At 26.4% G+C, this 17,232-nt stretch overlaps 1 protein-coding gene across 2 annotated transcripts in view; it reads left to right on the top strand.

Annotated features, from left to right (window-relative positions):
• The window catches only part of LOC100197868 (plastin-1), a 52,841-nt gene that overhangs the window by 19,748 nt on the left and 15,861 nt on the right, over positions 1 to 17,232 (top strand). Inside the window, exons 1-3 of one of the 2 annotated variants that reach the window (XM_065797947.1) lie at positions 1,903 to 2,017; positions 3,436 to 3,591; positions 14,031 to 14,290. In XM_065797947.1, the coding sequence (XP_065654019.1) occupies positions 2,006 to 2,017; positions 3,436 to 3,591; positions 14,031 to 14,290 (428 nt within the window). In that variant the 5' untranslated portion in view covers positions 1,903 to 2,005. Of the gene's footprint in view, positions 1 to 1,902; positions 2,018 to 3,435; positions 3,592 to 14,030; positions 14,291 to 17,232 lie in introns of those variants that run through there. The other variant, XM_065797946.1, reaches the window with a different exon arrangement.

The following is a 17,232-nucleotide window of genomic DNA, read 5'->3' as shown; positions in this document are numbered from 1 at the left end:
TACAAATGAAAGTTTAAATATATTAATTTAGTTTCTTGCTCATAAAATATTTTTTTTTTCGTAAACAGGTTTTTGAAATGATTATTAAATAATCCAGTAGTTTTATATTATAATTATGATACATATATTGTTAAAACTGTTCTTTGATATTGGTAGGTACAGCTTTTAAGTTAAATGTTAACTTAAAAGATGTACCTACCAATATCAAAGAGTTAAAAGTAAAAAAGTTAGTTTGTTTTGAAATACTCATGTTCAATAAATGTGAAACTTTATTATAATATATACAGTGATGTACTATGTCAATAAACATTAAAGTCAAATTTAATGTGTATATTATACACATTAAATTTGACTTTAATGCTTATTAACATAGTATTGAATTAGTGTTATTAAAGGACAAACTTAAAACCATTTTATTATAATTAAAATTGTAACACTTTATTTCAATTTTACTGCACCAATATTATCAATAAAAATAATAAATTAAGGCTATAACAACAGTGAAACAGTTGTGGAGTACAATAACATTTAATAGTTTAATAATATTCTGTTTTGGATATAGACCAATCTTGTACAGCAAACTCAAAGTGGCATATTTATATCTAATTATTTGAAAATTTGATGAATTAAACCCAGGATTGAATAAGCCCTACAAATTTTTGTATTGGTTTGTAAATCCCATTTTAGATCTAATTGAACTATGACACTAAGATCACGTTCTAAATCAGTTATAATAAAATCATTAAAATCAATTCATTGAAAAATATTAAGAGCATAAGTAATACTGAAACAGAGCTCTGAGGTGCACCATTGATAACTGGTTACCAGTTTGATACATAGTCATCTACACCTTTTCAGATCAGATGTAATTGAGAACTTGAAAGTTGTAATTAAGAAAAGTGAGATGTAATTGAGAAATACAACATGTAATTTAGATGTTGCAATATGTAATTAAGAAACACAACATGTAATTAAGAAATTTTGAAATGTATTTGAGAAACCTAATATGTAAATAAGAAATTGCAATATGTAATTAGAAAAACAAAAGTTGTAATTAAGAAATTGTAATATGTAAATGAGAATACATTATTTGTAATAGCGAATTCACAATGTTATGTTATGTAATGAGCTTAAAGGTCATTATAAAAGTTCTTCTTGGACATGCATTTTAATAAGTTAATAATATCAAGTTTAGCATTTGTATGCACCAGCAATACAGTATACAGTAATGGAATTATTTGTGTTTTATTTATTATTCATCTGAAATCTTAATTAAATTTTTCACAAACAAAAATAAAAGAAAGTTTTAATTGTCACCCGATAGGATTTTACCAGTCACCGCTTAAACCTCAAATGTCTTTTTCATGAGTTCTTATATTAAACTGATATTATATTATTATTTCCAGCCTTAAATTACAAAGTATATTAGGACTACAAAATTCAAAATACAGAGAACTTTGTATTCTTTATATTTTCCTTAATTACAACTATCATGTTCTCAATTACATTTTATGATTTCTTATTTACAACTTTCATTTTCTCAATTACACCTGACGTTTCTTAATTACAACTTTCATCTTCTCAAGTACATCTTACTTTTCTTAATTACAACTTTCAAGTTCTCAATTACATCTTGAAAAGGTGTAGAAGAAATTTCTGTTTTCTGTTATGTAAGTTATGTAATTTACATAAATTTCTATTATGTAAAATCTTCTATTCAATTTAAAATGTTTCTAACAGTACCTTTTTTATTTATTTGGCTACATGCCAGATTAATAAAAAAGATATAAAATACTTTATCAAATGATTTAGCAAAATCTGCATATAACTAATCTAAATGGTTTTTTCTAAGGGATTATTATATCTATTGTTTAATAATTATATCTAATGTTTCCAAAATTTAGTGACATCATATTAATAATATATGTGTATATGTGTTCATTTAATACGCTATTTTCAATAAGGTTCATAACTACATTATGAATAATTGATATAATAATCTTACATGGAACTAATGGTAAAGATAATAGTCTGTAATTAATTATTAGTTATTCTTTTATTTATCTCTTTAAACAAGAGAGGTATTTGCTCATTTTTTTAATTGATGTAGTTTCTTTTTTGATAATGACTTATTGTAAAGTAGTGTTAGCAATTTAAATGCTTAAAGTTTTAAAACACTTTTTTAATACAACAAGAACTCAATTGACTTTGAACTTTTTATTTAACATTAAATTCTTTTAGTAAATATTTTAACTCCTCTCGAGAGAAAAAAAAAGAAAGCATACAAAAAAAGCTTGTGGCAGATTAAGATTACTAAAGAAAGTTAGATATTTATTAACAACTCTTGCAGTGAAACCCATTTTTGACTATTATACCTGTTTGAATCGACTGTAGAAATCTTTGTCTCAAGTTACCAAATTCAAAACTAATAAGTTAGCATCTCTGCATACATGTCCATTAGGGTGTTTCATATTTTATCAATTTTTGAAATTAAATTCGCAAATTGATTTACAAATTGACCATTTATATGAAAATAAGTTTAAGCAAAAAATATATATATATAATTTTTAGGGTCCCCGCCAGTTCGATTTTGGGGATTACTATTCAATCCATCATATATTATTTAAAAGAATAAAAAATTTTATTGGACAAATCTTAAGGTGTGCCAGGCGTTTAAAACACATAACATTTTTGCCCAAAATCGAATTGACGGGGACTTACAATTATATATATATTTTTTGCTCAAACTTATTTTCATATAAATGGTCAATTTATAAATCGATTTGCAAGTTCAATTTCAAAAATTGATAAAATATGAAACACCCTTATGTGCATCTTGTATAACAAATGTAAACATTAACCATAAAGATAACAAAAATTCATGCAAATTCTTGTTATATCTTGTCTAAGTATGCTATACAAAGTAATGCATACTTGGTTTATTATGTTCAAGCTTTACCAGCTACTTTGAAGTTGTCAGTCATGCAAAAGCAACAAGAAGTAACAATCACTTAACAAAAGTTCCAAAATACCAACTTGTTGACGATTAGAATATACAAAAGTTAACTCATTGACTGAAGTTTAAAATGTTAAAAATTTGCTTTAATAGATGCTTTTGTATTATTTTAACTTTGCATTTTTTGTATCATTTGGGTTTATTACTTTGTTTGATTTTAATTTTAATTATATTTTATTACAAGACTTACATTGGTAACAGAATATTAATATTTTCTAAAGTAATTTATCCTGTATAAATATTCATTAAATTCCATCTGGAATTAAGAGAATGCAATTTAAATAAAAATCACTAATGACCAAGCAACAAATGAGCATTAAGTTGATTTTAATTTTGATAACTATTATTAAAAATATTTTTTTTGATAACTGTTGAATAATCGAAAACTTTTGCTTTTATTTTAATATTTTTATTTTTAGTTTGACAAAGATGGAAATGGCCATATAACCTCTTCAGAGCTTGCTGATGTTTTTGAAAAACTTGGTGAAAATGTTCCTGGGTATAAAATACGTGAACTAATTGCTGAAGTTGATGAGAACAAAAATGGTACAATTGAGTTTGATGAGTTTCTGCAAGTAAGCAAATAATTTTAGAAAAAATTGTCAACAGTTTTCTCATTTGCTGAGGTAGAAAATTAAAAAAAAAACTAAAAGCTTTACTAAACTGTCTAAACACGGGTCATCAATGGGTATGATTAAAAGCTAAATGATACCAGGTTTTTTTTTATTTTTGTAATAATTAAATCTATAGTCTTTATTAGCCATAACCAATCAGTAATATTTGGTATTGGTAATTGCAAAAGAGGATTAAGTCTTTAAGATTTTTTAAAATTTTAGTCTTTTAAGATTCAAATTCACTCTTATGGCCTCTGGAAGTATCATGCTCAACCTGTTTCTCTGCGCAAGGTTTGTGTTTCGCAGTTACAAATAAAGTTATAAAAAAAAGTCTCCTAAACTGTTAAAATTTTCAAAATGGCGCAAATTATTCTAAAATAGTTGACTAATGCACAACTTTTGGTCCATTTGTTAGCTACTAGTACTTATGTGCCAAGGCGAATTACTGGCCTTTTTTTTTAATATAAAAGACAGTAAATTTCAAATTTTAAAAATTTTAAACATAAAGATAATGCTCCAACTAAAGTCCAAAGTAGTCAGTTACTTTACCACAAGTCATAACTTTAATAATAGATTGGACTCATCAGGTGACAAGATGGACATCATTCTTGATAAGTTTACAATGATTAAGGTATCATTTTTTTGCCATGTTAGGTTGACTGAGTTAAACAGGGTGCAATAGTGGTTATTCCAAAAGTGATATATATTAACAGCACCAAAAGCAGAGTTAAAAGGTGGGAAAATACCAGAGTCGTAACTTTAGATTGAGGCCCCAAGGCAAGTAGATACAATAAGGCCCCTGACTCCTAATTTTTCTAATAAGGTACTTTAAAAAAGAAAAAAAGGAATGACTCATAAAAAATAGTTTAATTGAAAATTTAGTAATGTTTGAATAGTTCGATATTAATCCCTATTTTAAAATTACTTCCAATAATTCTTTTGTATCAACACATTTGTTAACTTCTCCCACCATGTTACTGTTGTTTCTGAATGGCAATAACTCACATTCAAAACTTGGTGTAATAAAATTTTTGTATTTTTTGTAAAAATTTTGAGATGAATGAATTATTTCAGAATCTTTACATTCTAACAAATTAGATGGTTCTAAAAAGCTAAAAAATTGTCTTAATTCTATTGAAGATTAAAATCTTTTCCCAATTTAAGATAAAAAGCAGATCAAAAGTTTTCTTATAAATGCTGTCAATATAAATCTGTTCTTAACTTTTATTAAAATTTTCTTCAAAATGCGGTTCATCAAAAAATTTCGTACGAATTGGTGTTCATTTAGGTTTAAAATCAGTTGTAATTCTATACACATATGCAGTTTTATTTGTGTCACTCTTAAATGAATCATAATTATTTTAAAGTATTTTAAGTGTATTGCTGCATTTTTCCAATGAAGAAATGGCTTTTATTAAATTTGTATTGTTTTTTTGAAGAAGTAAACTTATTGTTTTAAATTTATTTAATATTCGACTTACAAATTGTAAAATAACCAAAAATTCTATCTTTGAAATTGATTTTTTTATTTACAAAGCTCATGTTCTTATAATTTTTGAGAAGTCAAAATTATTTTATCAAGTGCTCATGGTATATCTATAATAACAATCTATTATTGTTATTATCTTGTTATTATATCTACAATATAATAACAAGATACTAACAAGAGCAATAAACAGCATATAATTTTATTGAATAGCGTTATTAAATACGTAGAGGAAAAAGTTATTTCGATTTGGATCACGTGGAAAATTAAAATTGTTAAGATGCCTGGGACCTAAATTGATGATAATTTTTTTTTCATTTTCAGAAACTCTTTTTTCAATATGGTCGTACAAATCATAATTATTAAAATTTAAGTTTGTATCAAAATGATTTATTAGTATAATTTGGTGATTATACTAATCATTTTAATTATTTAAAACATCTTTTACAATATTTAATGCACAAGTATGCACTGTCCGTTTGCTATCTTCAACGCTTGTCTCTATGTCTATGGCACAATTATTATCATTGTTATTAATATTTATTTCTTTATTTAATGAAGATGTAGATGGTTTATCATCAGTAGTTACTTCACTGTTGTTTATTGAAGATTTATTTTCTGTTTAAAAAAATGCATCAAATTTTGCATGTTTTTTCATTAAATCTTTCTTCTATTTGGCCCTTTATCTTTTTGAAGCTCCAGTTTCAAATTTTCTTTTTGTATACGCTTTGCATTTTTGCTAAAATAAGAAAAAGATATTTGATTTGTGTTTGTGAGGTAAATAATTGATAAGTATCATAAATATAAACTCTGTAGAAATATTTTATCAAATATTCAATTCAATAGGTACCTTTCGACTAGAAGAACATATTACCTTAAATTTTTTAATAACTTCAGAGACACTTGTATTTGTACAGTTACAGGTATTTTACAGCACTGAATACCTTAAAGCGAAACTCTACAATGGCGCGAAAACTTATGTTAGAATACACTCACTGTCATAAAATTATTTCCCGCCTAAAAAGAGGGATTTGAAAGCTCCTATATTGGGTGAAGGCAGAGGCCCCTTGGACGTTGTGGCCCCAAGGCAGTACTTTCCCCTGCTTTCCCATAGTTATGCCTCTGGAGGATACATTTACCACTTTGTATACGCTAAACTGTTTGTCAACTTTTTGGCTTTTATGACATCTTTTTTTTGCATATTTATATAAATCAAGATATATATAAATATGCTATTTTTTGCAAAATAGCATATTTATATAAAGCTTTTGATTTCCTAATATGGTTCAAGATTTGGCCAAATTTTGGTTCGTTGTAGCTATTCCATTGACAGAATGCATCTATAGCAACCTTACAAGCATCTTTTTCGATAAACTGTCCAAAGGTTGCTTTTTTTTTTCTTTACAAATAGATTTAAAAAGGTTAGATGAAGATCGAGTAAGACAGTCGTTGAGTATTTTGTATAAGTAATTAATTTGCCTTATGTACAATGAATTACAGTGAACATTTCTAAGTTAACTATATTAAATTGATTTATGTTGACTGAGGACACCGAGTTAAATACAGTAAAAGTGTACTCTTATTGAAGAATACAGTAGAAGTGTACTCTTATTGAAGAATACAGTAGAAGTGTACTCTTATTAAAGAATACATTAGAAGTTTTAAAGAATACAGTAGAAGTGTACACTTATTGAAGAATACAGTAGATCTCTTTTATCATATTGATTGACATGGCATTTAAGTTTACTTTGGTAGATCTAGTAAAAATTGGACGAGGAGAGGAGAGATATCAATTTAAATAAAATATCAATTGTTAAGGGCAAATGATCAGAAAAAATGTAGACTGAATTATATTGAAGTTATTAACCAAGCATTTGAACTTGATATAAGCATTTGAACTTGAATTTGAAGCATGAGAGCTTTGATAGACAAGGCAATGATCAATCCAAGAAGTGGTTCCCCATGCTTTACTAACAAAAGTAAAGGAATCATGTGAAAGACAGCTATCAGCTATGACAAGATGTTCATCAGCACAAAAATCAGGTATGAGATTATTACATGGAGATGGAAATCGTGGATCACAATTAAAGGCACCAATAATATCAAATTTATCAATTGTATTTAAAATGAGAGCTGATAGGTAAACTAGTTATTTATAGTATTATTATAGTAGATTATTCTCATATGAGTCAAAAGGCATGTATGTATTGATGTTACAATTATTAATGTATACAATGTAAACATTTATAATTGTAAAGTTAGAGAATTTCAGTTAAAGTTTTTTGAGCAGTTAAAGATTTTGGTCAAATTTTGGTAAGTGAAATCATGATTGTATTAGTAGATACTCAAGTTGTTTTGCTTGGCTGTTAAGATATTTATAAAGGTAAATGAATCATAAGTAATAGAATGACAACCATGGTAAAGAGTCATAAATAGCATTTTCTATTGATGATTAGCAAATGCTATTTATCTATAGCAAATGCTAGTAATGCAAACTATTGCATGAAGTTTCCATTAGTGAAAACTTTCCAGGAGTCAAATGTAATCTGAGAAGGCATAGTAGAAGACCCAGTATTTGCATTTATCAATATAAGAAACTATTGCAATAATGATTAACAGCCAACTACTATATCTTTGAGTTAAAATTCAAAAGAGATTGTTTGAGACATGTTTGAGATAAAATTCTAGAGGTTCTTAAAAAGGAAGTTATTCTTAATATGGTATATATTTCAAAAAAAAAAGGAAGTTATTCTTAATATGGTATATATTTCAGATTAATTTCTTTTTCTAAGCAATCAAAAAATGACAACTTAACTTTAAAAATTACTTAAGTGATGATTTAACTTGTTAATATTAATGGTTATGCTTTATGGAAGAAATAGTGTTAGTTGAGGCTGTAATTGTAGCAAAAACATAATCATCATTTTTTTAAATATCACCAGAAGATTGGATTTTTAGATTCTTCAAAATGTCAAGTTTTTTTTACAGTTGTGAGAGATTACAGAGATTTTTTTTACAGTTGAGAGAGTTACTGCATAAGATTGCAATATATATATACATATACATATACATATTTTTATATATATATTAAGGTGACCGTATTTGAAAAATACCAGACGCGTACAAGTAATAAACTTGGTATGTATAAATACCATTTCTTTAAGCACTTTTTCAAGAAGCGCCAAAAATAAAATAAAATATATGTTTAATTTTAATTTTTTAGTTACAAATTTAATAGAAGCCATTTCTTCATTAGAAAAATGCAGGAATACACTTTAAATACTTAAAAATATTTATGATTCATTTAAGAGTGACACAAATAAAACAGAACAAAGTGCAGGGGAGCACGTGCCCCCCTTGCTCCTGGCCTGCCTACGGGCTTGGTTTAAATGAGTTGTTTTCAACAGCATGTCATCTTTTTCAACTTTTCCTGCAAATTCTGAGCAGCTATATTTTCTTAAATTAAATTAAAAACTGTTGATGAAACTTGTTACTTACAAGAAAACTAGAGCTTCTGTTGGTGATTTAACTAAGAACGAGTATTCCAGGTTTTGTAAAACTGGCGTTGTTGATAACAAAGTTATTTTTGACTTTTGATAAAGATAAAGATCGTTTGGACTACTTTTTGTGAAAATACACTGATTTAAAGCTGTATACAAATCTACAGCAAATTTATTAAATTGTCCTCATTTTATCGTACGGACAAGCTCAAGTTGAACGAGGGTTCAGCAGCAATTAAAGCCTGATTGATGACAATATGTCCATTGACACAATCACCTCTTTACGTTCTATCCAAGATTACCTCACATTTTATAGGTATAACAAATATTTACCTATCCAACAAATATTTAGCTATTTCAACTTCATGTGCCATGAACATGAAGTTGAAATAGCTAAAGATAGGTTTATATTTTTTTTGATAGGCATTATCTATGACTGAGAATTTAAAGAAGTCGTCTGATGAAATTGGATTCCATGCTGAAAAAAAGATAGCTTTAGATTTGTGCCTTGAATATGAATAAATTTTTAGTTCATATAATACTAAATGAAATGTCATAGTTTAATGATTCTCTTCGTATTTAGATGACATTAAAGCTGACATATCAAAATCTAATGCACTAAAAAGAGCTGCCTTGAAAAAACAAGAGTCTCTTGAAAAGCTTTATGTTAAAAAAAAAGAAGCTTGTTAAAAAGAAAAATGAACTTTTATAATAATGCTATATATATATATATATATATATATATATATATATATATATATATATATATATATATATATATATATATACATATATATATATATATATATATATATATATATATATATATATATATATATATATATATATATATATATATATATAAATATATACATATATATATATATATATATATATATATATATATATATATAAATATGTACATATATATATATATATATATATATATATATATATATATATATATATATATATATATATGTACATAAATATATACATTTATATATATATATATATATATATATATATATATATATATATATATATATATATATATATATATATATATATATATGCATATATATACATACATGCATACATACATATATTACAAAATCCTTATTAATAAAGGAAAGAATTTTGTTTTCATATTTGTTTAACTTTTAATTACATATATGAATTAAATATATTACAATTAGTTATATATTGCTAAACTGCTCGTAGTTTCCTGTCTAACTTCACTTTAGTGCTATGGCTTTTTATTGTATTGTAAAATTTTATTTTTATTCATTAAATTTAAGATAACTATTGCTTTTATTTAATAAGCGAGTTAAAGAACTGTGAAAAAAATTAAGTAAAAGTAAAATGGAAATAAACATAGTTATCATAATTATAATAATTGCTCAATCAAAATTAAAATCAGAATTTTTTCAAATACTTTAAAAAAATTATTTATAAAATAGTTTTGCAGTGTTTCACAGGAAGATGTGCACGTCTTTATATGACCACACATGTACGAATTTTTTATTGCTGACTTGGCCATGGCTTTTGAATAGTTTGATAATTTTTGTGCATTTAAAAAATGGTGCTTAAAATCTTAAGTAAACTAAATAAAAATGAAAACAAAAAACATAAACTGTAAAAAGAAAATAAACAAAAGTAAAAAAGTAAGCTATAAACCAAATTTTTATCTTTTTAATTTAAAAAGGTTTTGCTTAATAGACTTGCATTAAGATCAAAGTTTCTAAGTTCATTATTTTAAACTGATTTATAAACAAAATTTTTGCTAATTTTGTTGCATTAAGTTATAGCAGGAATGAGTAGACTGGTGTGAAGTTTAAAACACCATTTTATGTAAAAATTTAATGTCGTTTAAGAGATTTATCTCTTTTTTTTTTTTACTGTTTTTTTTTCTTATTTTTAGGTTGCCAAAAAATTTAAATGAAAATAAAACATCTCCAGCATGCAATCTATTATATACATCAATATAAAGAAAAAACAAATTTTGAATTATGTTTACGAAAATATTTTACAATAATTGTACGTTTTTTCTCAATATGGCAAGAAAGCAAATCATTTTTTTTAAATATTTTTACAATATATTTATATATTTATAAACAAGTTTATATTGTAAATTAATAAAAAATTATTAATAGCAATAAAAAAATCTAAAATGTATGACTACATTCTCTACCATCAGTAGAATTATTGTCTTTTTTGCTATATTCTTTTACTTGTTTATTGGAATTTGATGTATCATTATCGGATGATATTAATAGTAATAATTATTTAAAGCTAACTTTGAATAATTATTAATTTAAAAATTTGGCAGAAATTATCAAAATTTAATAAAGCTCCTACTCGTGAGTGAGAATTTAATAAATTATTTTCAAATATTTTTCCAAATATTTTAGTGTTAGCTGAATTATACTTCTGTTTGTCATCATCTAACAGCACAGTTCATAGACAACGAAATGGTTTTCAAAGTGGAAGGGGGGTAGCACACTCTCTTAGTTCGAAAAAAATTGTCAGTTTCTAAAAAAAAAAAGAGGTCCACAAAAAAAAAGTGGGGGACCATGTGCCTCCTGACCCCCAGTGATGCCTGCCCTGCAGTTGAAAAATGTTTCAGCACACTTACCTCTATTCCTTCAGATAAAAAACCTCGTACAAAGCATAGTACCATGCAAGCCTGATTCTAGATATTTGGCGGCCCTAGGCGTAGTTTATTATATAGTTATCGATAATTCATGTATAATATTATTTTTAAACCCATATTTCATTTAATCATATTTTATAAAAAATGATATTTTTATCATATTTTAAACAATATAAACCAAATTATATAACACTATAGATTTTGCAACTTTGAATTGAATAAAAAAATAGTTCTTTCTTTATATTGGTGTATATAGTTCTCAAGTAGATTGCATTTTGTAGACATGCAATGTAAATATACAAGTTAAATATTTTTAATGCTATATCAAAGCTTCAAATAAAATTAAAATGGTTAACATAGATAAAATGTTTTTTTTTTTAGCTCAACTAATTAATTGTGCTCACATAGAAACATATGTTTATGTTAAATCTTTGTTTACAATAAAGTCTACCATAACAAAGTGAACACTAATATAAGAAAAATTAGCCGGTTTATATCTGGAAGGTGTGAGAGGGGAGGGAGGGGGACATAAAGTTTTTTATTTTAAAAATTTGGAAAAAAATATTGGGGGTAAAATCTCCTAACACTTGCCCCACCCACTATCCCCCGTCACTTTAAAACATTATCCCCAAATAAACTCTGGGTTAAATTATTAGTTACAGTTTGTTTTTCACAAAAACTGCAATTAAATATAGATTTTAAATGAATAACTACTCTTACATTCTTAAAGATTTTAATATCAATAATAGTTTTCTACATTTTTTTACATGTTTGGTGTTTTTGTAGCTCTGACTCATTTTTATACATCAATTAGTAGTTTTAACTAGAAATATTTGAACTTTGGTGCGTAAAAATGGGAAAAGCTAAAGATACATCAAACAAAAAAATTTCAGTAATATCTTCATTAAAACATTCAAATCACTCCCAAAGAAAAGTTGCAAATTTAGTTAAAGTTTCTGTGATGACTGTAAGCAGAATTAGAAGGTAAACTTGATAAAAAAATACTTGTACAATGTGCCAGAATTGGAAAATGTGGGAGGCTACGCATCACTACCCTGAGAGATGAATGGGCAATTCATTACATTTGTGTTAAAAACCAAAGAAAACGTACAAAAGCAGTTACTAAAATCATAGAAGAAATCAGTATCAAGATTTCTAACAAAACTACAAGGCGTTGAATTGGAGAACTGGGGCTTAAATGCTACAGACCTTCAAGGAAACCTAAACTTACGTCAGCGATAAAATTAAAATGCTTCACTAAGGCTAGGCAACACCAACATATCTCTGCTAAAGGTTGGGAAAATGTATGTAAATACTTATTTAATCATTTATTACAACAGCATCACTGATTAAAACATTTATATGAGTTTTTATATTATTATTTTTAATTGTTTTCAGGTGTGTTTCACAGATGAGTCCCAATTTAAAATATTAATGGATAATTCTTCGTTTGTAAGACAAAGTAAAGAAGATAAATATAACCCAGACTGTGTTATAGAGACGATAAAACACCCTTTGAAGGTGATGGTGTGATCAGTTGTAAGTGGTAAGGGCATTAACCTTCTTTATATAGTTGAAGGGATGAAAAACCAGGATAAATATAAAAAAGTATTAGCTACCAAGTTATTTCCTCAGTTACATGATTGGTTTTTTGATGCATACAAATGCATCTTTATGCATGATTCTGCCCAATGCCATAAAGCTATATCATTGACAAGATATTTAGAGTCAAAAAATGTTACTGTTTTACCATGACCTGGCAATTCTCCCAACTTAAACCTAATAGAGAACGCCTGGGAACTTTTAAAGCGGATAATTGGGCATGATACTAAAATCAACAAAAAAATTCTCATAGATTCACAAATAATAAAAAATTGGTACAATGATCAGGAATTAAAAGCAAATGTAAGGAATTGCATCTAAAGTATTCCAAGAAGGATACAAGCAGTAATTGATGCAAAAGGCGCCCCAACGATATACTACAAAATATTTTGTATTATGACTTTTTATAAATAAATGCTTAAAAATAGTAACTGTTTAAATAAGTGTTTTTCTTTTTAATAAAATATATTTATTTAAGCTAGTACCACTAGTATTTGTATAAAAATTTAACATAAGTATATGTAAAAAAGCTTATAATGGTTTATATGCAAGTGTAACTAATAAGTTTTTGCAAGTGTAACTAATAATTTGGCTGCCCACTGTATGTATATATACATATATATATATATATATATATATATATATATATATATATATATATATATATATATATATATATATATATATATATATATATGAAGACCTCAGTGGAAAAACCGGCGTTGTCACATTTAAAAAGTATTGAGAAAGTATTTGTTGATCATTAATAAATGTCTTTATTTAAAGCAAAGAAAAAAAAATTTTTGTATAAAAAATTACAAAATGTTTTGTTTTTGAATAAATTTTAAATAAAATAATTATAATATAAATTTTTTTAAATTGCTTAGTTTCATTTGCTTTAAATAAAGACCTTTATTAATGATCAATAAATACTTTCTCAATACTTTTTAAATGTGATAACGCCGGTTTTTCCACCGAGGTCTTCATATATATATATATATATATATATATATATATATATATATATATATATATATATATATATATATATATATATATATATATATATGTATATATATATATATATATATATATATATATATATATATATATATATATATATATATATATATATATATATATATAATTTGTGTAGATATATTGCAAAGTTACAAATAAAGGAGTGTTTGGACAATGGACTTCTCTTTTATCTCCACGACAAGGTATAAAAACATCTGGTGGTACATCAACTGCGTCAGCAGATGGTACTGCTCATACTTTTTCGGAATCTGAGCAGACTGCTTTGAGAGATTGGATTAATTCTCAATTGAAAGATGATCCAGATTTGAAAACAGTGATTCCAATTCAGTCTAATGATCTCCTTTTTAAATCACTTCGCGATGGCATTATACTTTGGTAAGTTGTTTTTTTTTCCAAATATTTTATTGAAATAAATATTTGAGAGAAAACTAATATCTTTATAAAATGAATGAATGAATTTTGATGAAATGAGAAAAATGTTTTCAAATAACAATAATAATTATTAGTACTAGATTAATGAACGTCATTATGCGGCAAGGTAGTAGTAGTACAAAGTAGTACAAGGGGTAGGAGTAAAAAGGGGGATGAGAATTTTAGTTTAGATCTAATAAACATGGGGTCTTAATAAATGGGTGGGAAATTTTTGCAGAACATCAATAAAACAATTTTCAATTGTAAAAACTAATTAACATCTTAATAAGCTTGAGTTGGGAAAAATTTCTGAAAATTAATAAATGTCTCATTTATTAATTGTCTCATTTATTAATTGTCTCATTTATTAATTGTCTCATTTATTAATTGTCTCATTTAAACTCTCATTTATTAAGCACCTAAGAGTACATGTTTTAATACATTGTCCTATTTGCTATTTTAGTGTTGAATTTAAAAGTGAAATGTGAGTAATAGTTATGGTGTAGACTAAGTGTGATTGGTTAATTTCAGGTTTTTGCATGAAAATAATGTGGTCTACTAGATCAAAAGTTTCTGCAAAATCAAAGAAAGTAACTTTTAGTGAGATTATGGGGTCAACAACATATCCCCAGTCATCTATTACTTGTATGATGGCATCAGTTGTACTTCTCCAGGAAGAAAACCAAATTTTTGTACATAATTAAGCTGGGAGTTAGGGTTGATAGGGGATGTGTATATGACCACATACTATTTGTATTAGTGGGATACATATATTTATTTCTGTACTAAGATGCTTTCCGGGTGGCAATAAGTTGGGCAATAATATTAGCAAGATGTTACGTTGATGGTTAAGCCCAGCTTTGTGCATATTTTATGTATTGTAGAATATTGTCAGTCATTCATTCTAGGTCACCCCAGATTTTGATAGAGTGCAGAGATTGATATTTATTTTGTGCATCAATTATAGCATTCTGGAAAACTGAGAATGGCCCAAGTGGGTTAGAGTCAATATTCGCAAGGGGTACTATGCATGTTAAGTCATATGTGTCAGGACCCTTTTGCATATAAGTCAGGACTCAATAGAGATGTTCTTGTAGAAAAAACAAAAAAAATGATTATGGTTTAATATAGCAACTGCACAAAAACAAAAATAGGGATTCCCAATTTCAATTTTTCATTCTTGCTCTTAAACCTTATATACCTTGTTCTTAGACCAATTTTCCATTCTTGCTCTTAAACCTTATATACCTTGTTCTTAGACCAATTTTCCATTCTTGCTCTTAGACCTTATATACCTTGTTCTTAGACCAATTTTCCATTCTTGTTCTAAGACCTTATATTTAGCAAGTTTTATTTTGATTAGCAAAACAGCTAAGATATTATTTAAAACAAAATTATTAAAATAAATTTATTAAAAGTTTTAAAACAATAAAACAATTAAAGATTATTTACTTAATAATTGTATTAACACATGTCAATGCCATGAACAAACAAAGCTATTAGTTTATTATAGGCCTCTTCTTCGTAATTTGTTGCTAAGAAAAATGAGCAATGCAGAGTTTTTGCAAGGCTAAACTCCGTTTTGTAGCGTTTCTTTATAAATATTATACCTATTCCTCTCTTATCTAATTATCTCTTTTACCTATTTATCTCTTTTGAAAGTTTATTTTTACAAATTACCATAACACCTTGTTGTAGTCATTTAATACAAAGCAACTTTTGATATAAAGTTCTTTTGTTTAAAATCCTGTTAAAATATTATCTATTATTTTATTATTAGGTTTGCTGGGAAGTTCTGTCGGTTTTTGCAACAAAATAAAATACAAATTTGTAATATCACCTCTAAATTTTATTGAATACTATAATTGCCATTATTTTCAATGACATCTTGCCAGTGAGATGGTAATTTGTAAATTCCATTTTGGAGAAACATTTTATTCTTTGATTCAAAAAATTGAACCAGTGCATATTTGATATCTTCTTTGTTTTCGAGTTTCTTGCCATTTAACAAATTTTGTAAGGACAAAAATAAGTGGTAGTTGGAGGGTGCTAAGTCCGGGGAATATTGCGGATGCGACATAATTTCTCAGCCTAGCTTTGCAATTTTTTGACGAATCTCCAAAGCAGCATGCAGCCTGGCATTATTATGATGCAGTATGATGTCTTTTATATTAAACATCACTGGTCCTTTTACTTCTCCAAATTAAGCTTTTTGTTTTAAAAGCTCATAATATATTGGTCCTTGAATGTCCCACCATATACACAACATTCTCTTACTCAAAGTCATATGTGATTGATTCACCCATCCTGAATATTTCCATATTAATCCTATCTTTTCAAATATGGTCCGAAATAGTTTAGTGAGATTTAAGTGTTTCTGCAATCTCGGATCATGTCAGAAATGAATCTTGTTCCAACATGTTCTTGATATTGTCGTCATTAATCAAAGATTGACGCCCAGAATGTGATTGATCAGAAAGGTCAAAATCACCAGTTTGAAATTTTTAAAACCATCTTCTACATGTCCTATTAGAAACAATATCCTATCAAACAATTTCAATAAATTTCTACATGCTTCTGTAGCATTTCTCCTTGTTGTTGATATTCGTATATAATATGTAAATGAACTTTATCACTAGCCATGTTTACACTATCACTTTATAATGAAGACATACAATAATTTTGTTTGAGTTAATTTGCTACATCTCACAGTGGGCCAGAATTCACTTTTACTGGACAAAATTCATAACTTATTTAATATTAGGGCTATATTGACTAAAATTAGGATGAGTAATAATATGATGTCTGCGCTTCTTATGAAGGTGTTATTTTTTTAATTCATTGCTATGGATACCTAATTTTGGGTAGCAAAAACATAAATTTTTTTTTCAGATATTTTTACAAGT

Source organism: Hydra vulgaris, chromosome 05, assembly GCF_038396675.1.
Source record: "Hydra vulgaris chromosome 05, alternate assembly HydraT2T_AEP".
In the NCBI taxonomy this organism is placed as follows: Eukaryota; Metazoa; Cnidaria; class Hydrozoa; order Anthoathecata; family Hydridae; genus Hydra; species Hydra vulgaris.
Note: the sequence above shows the minus strand (reverse complement) of the source record. Positions and strands in the feature narration are given on the sequence as shown.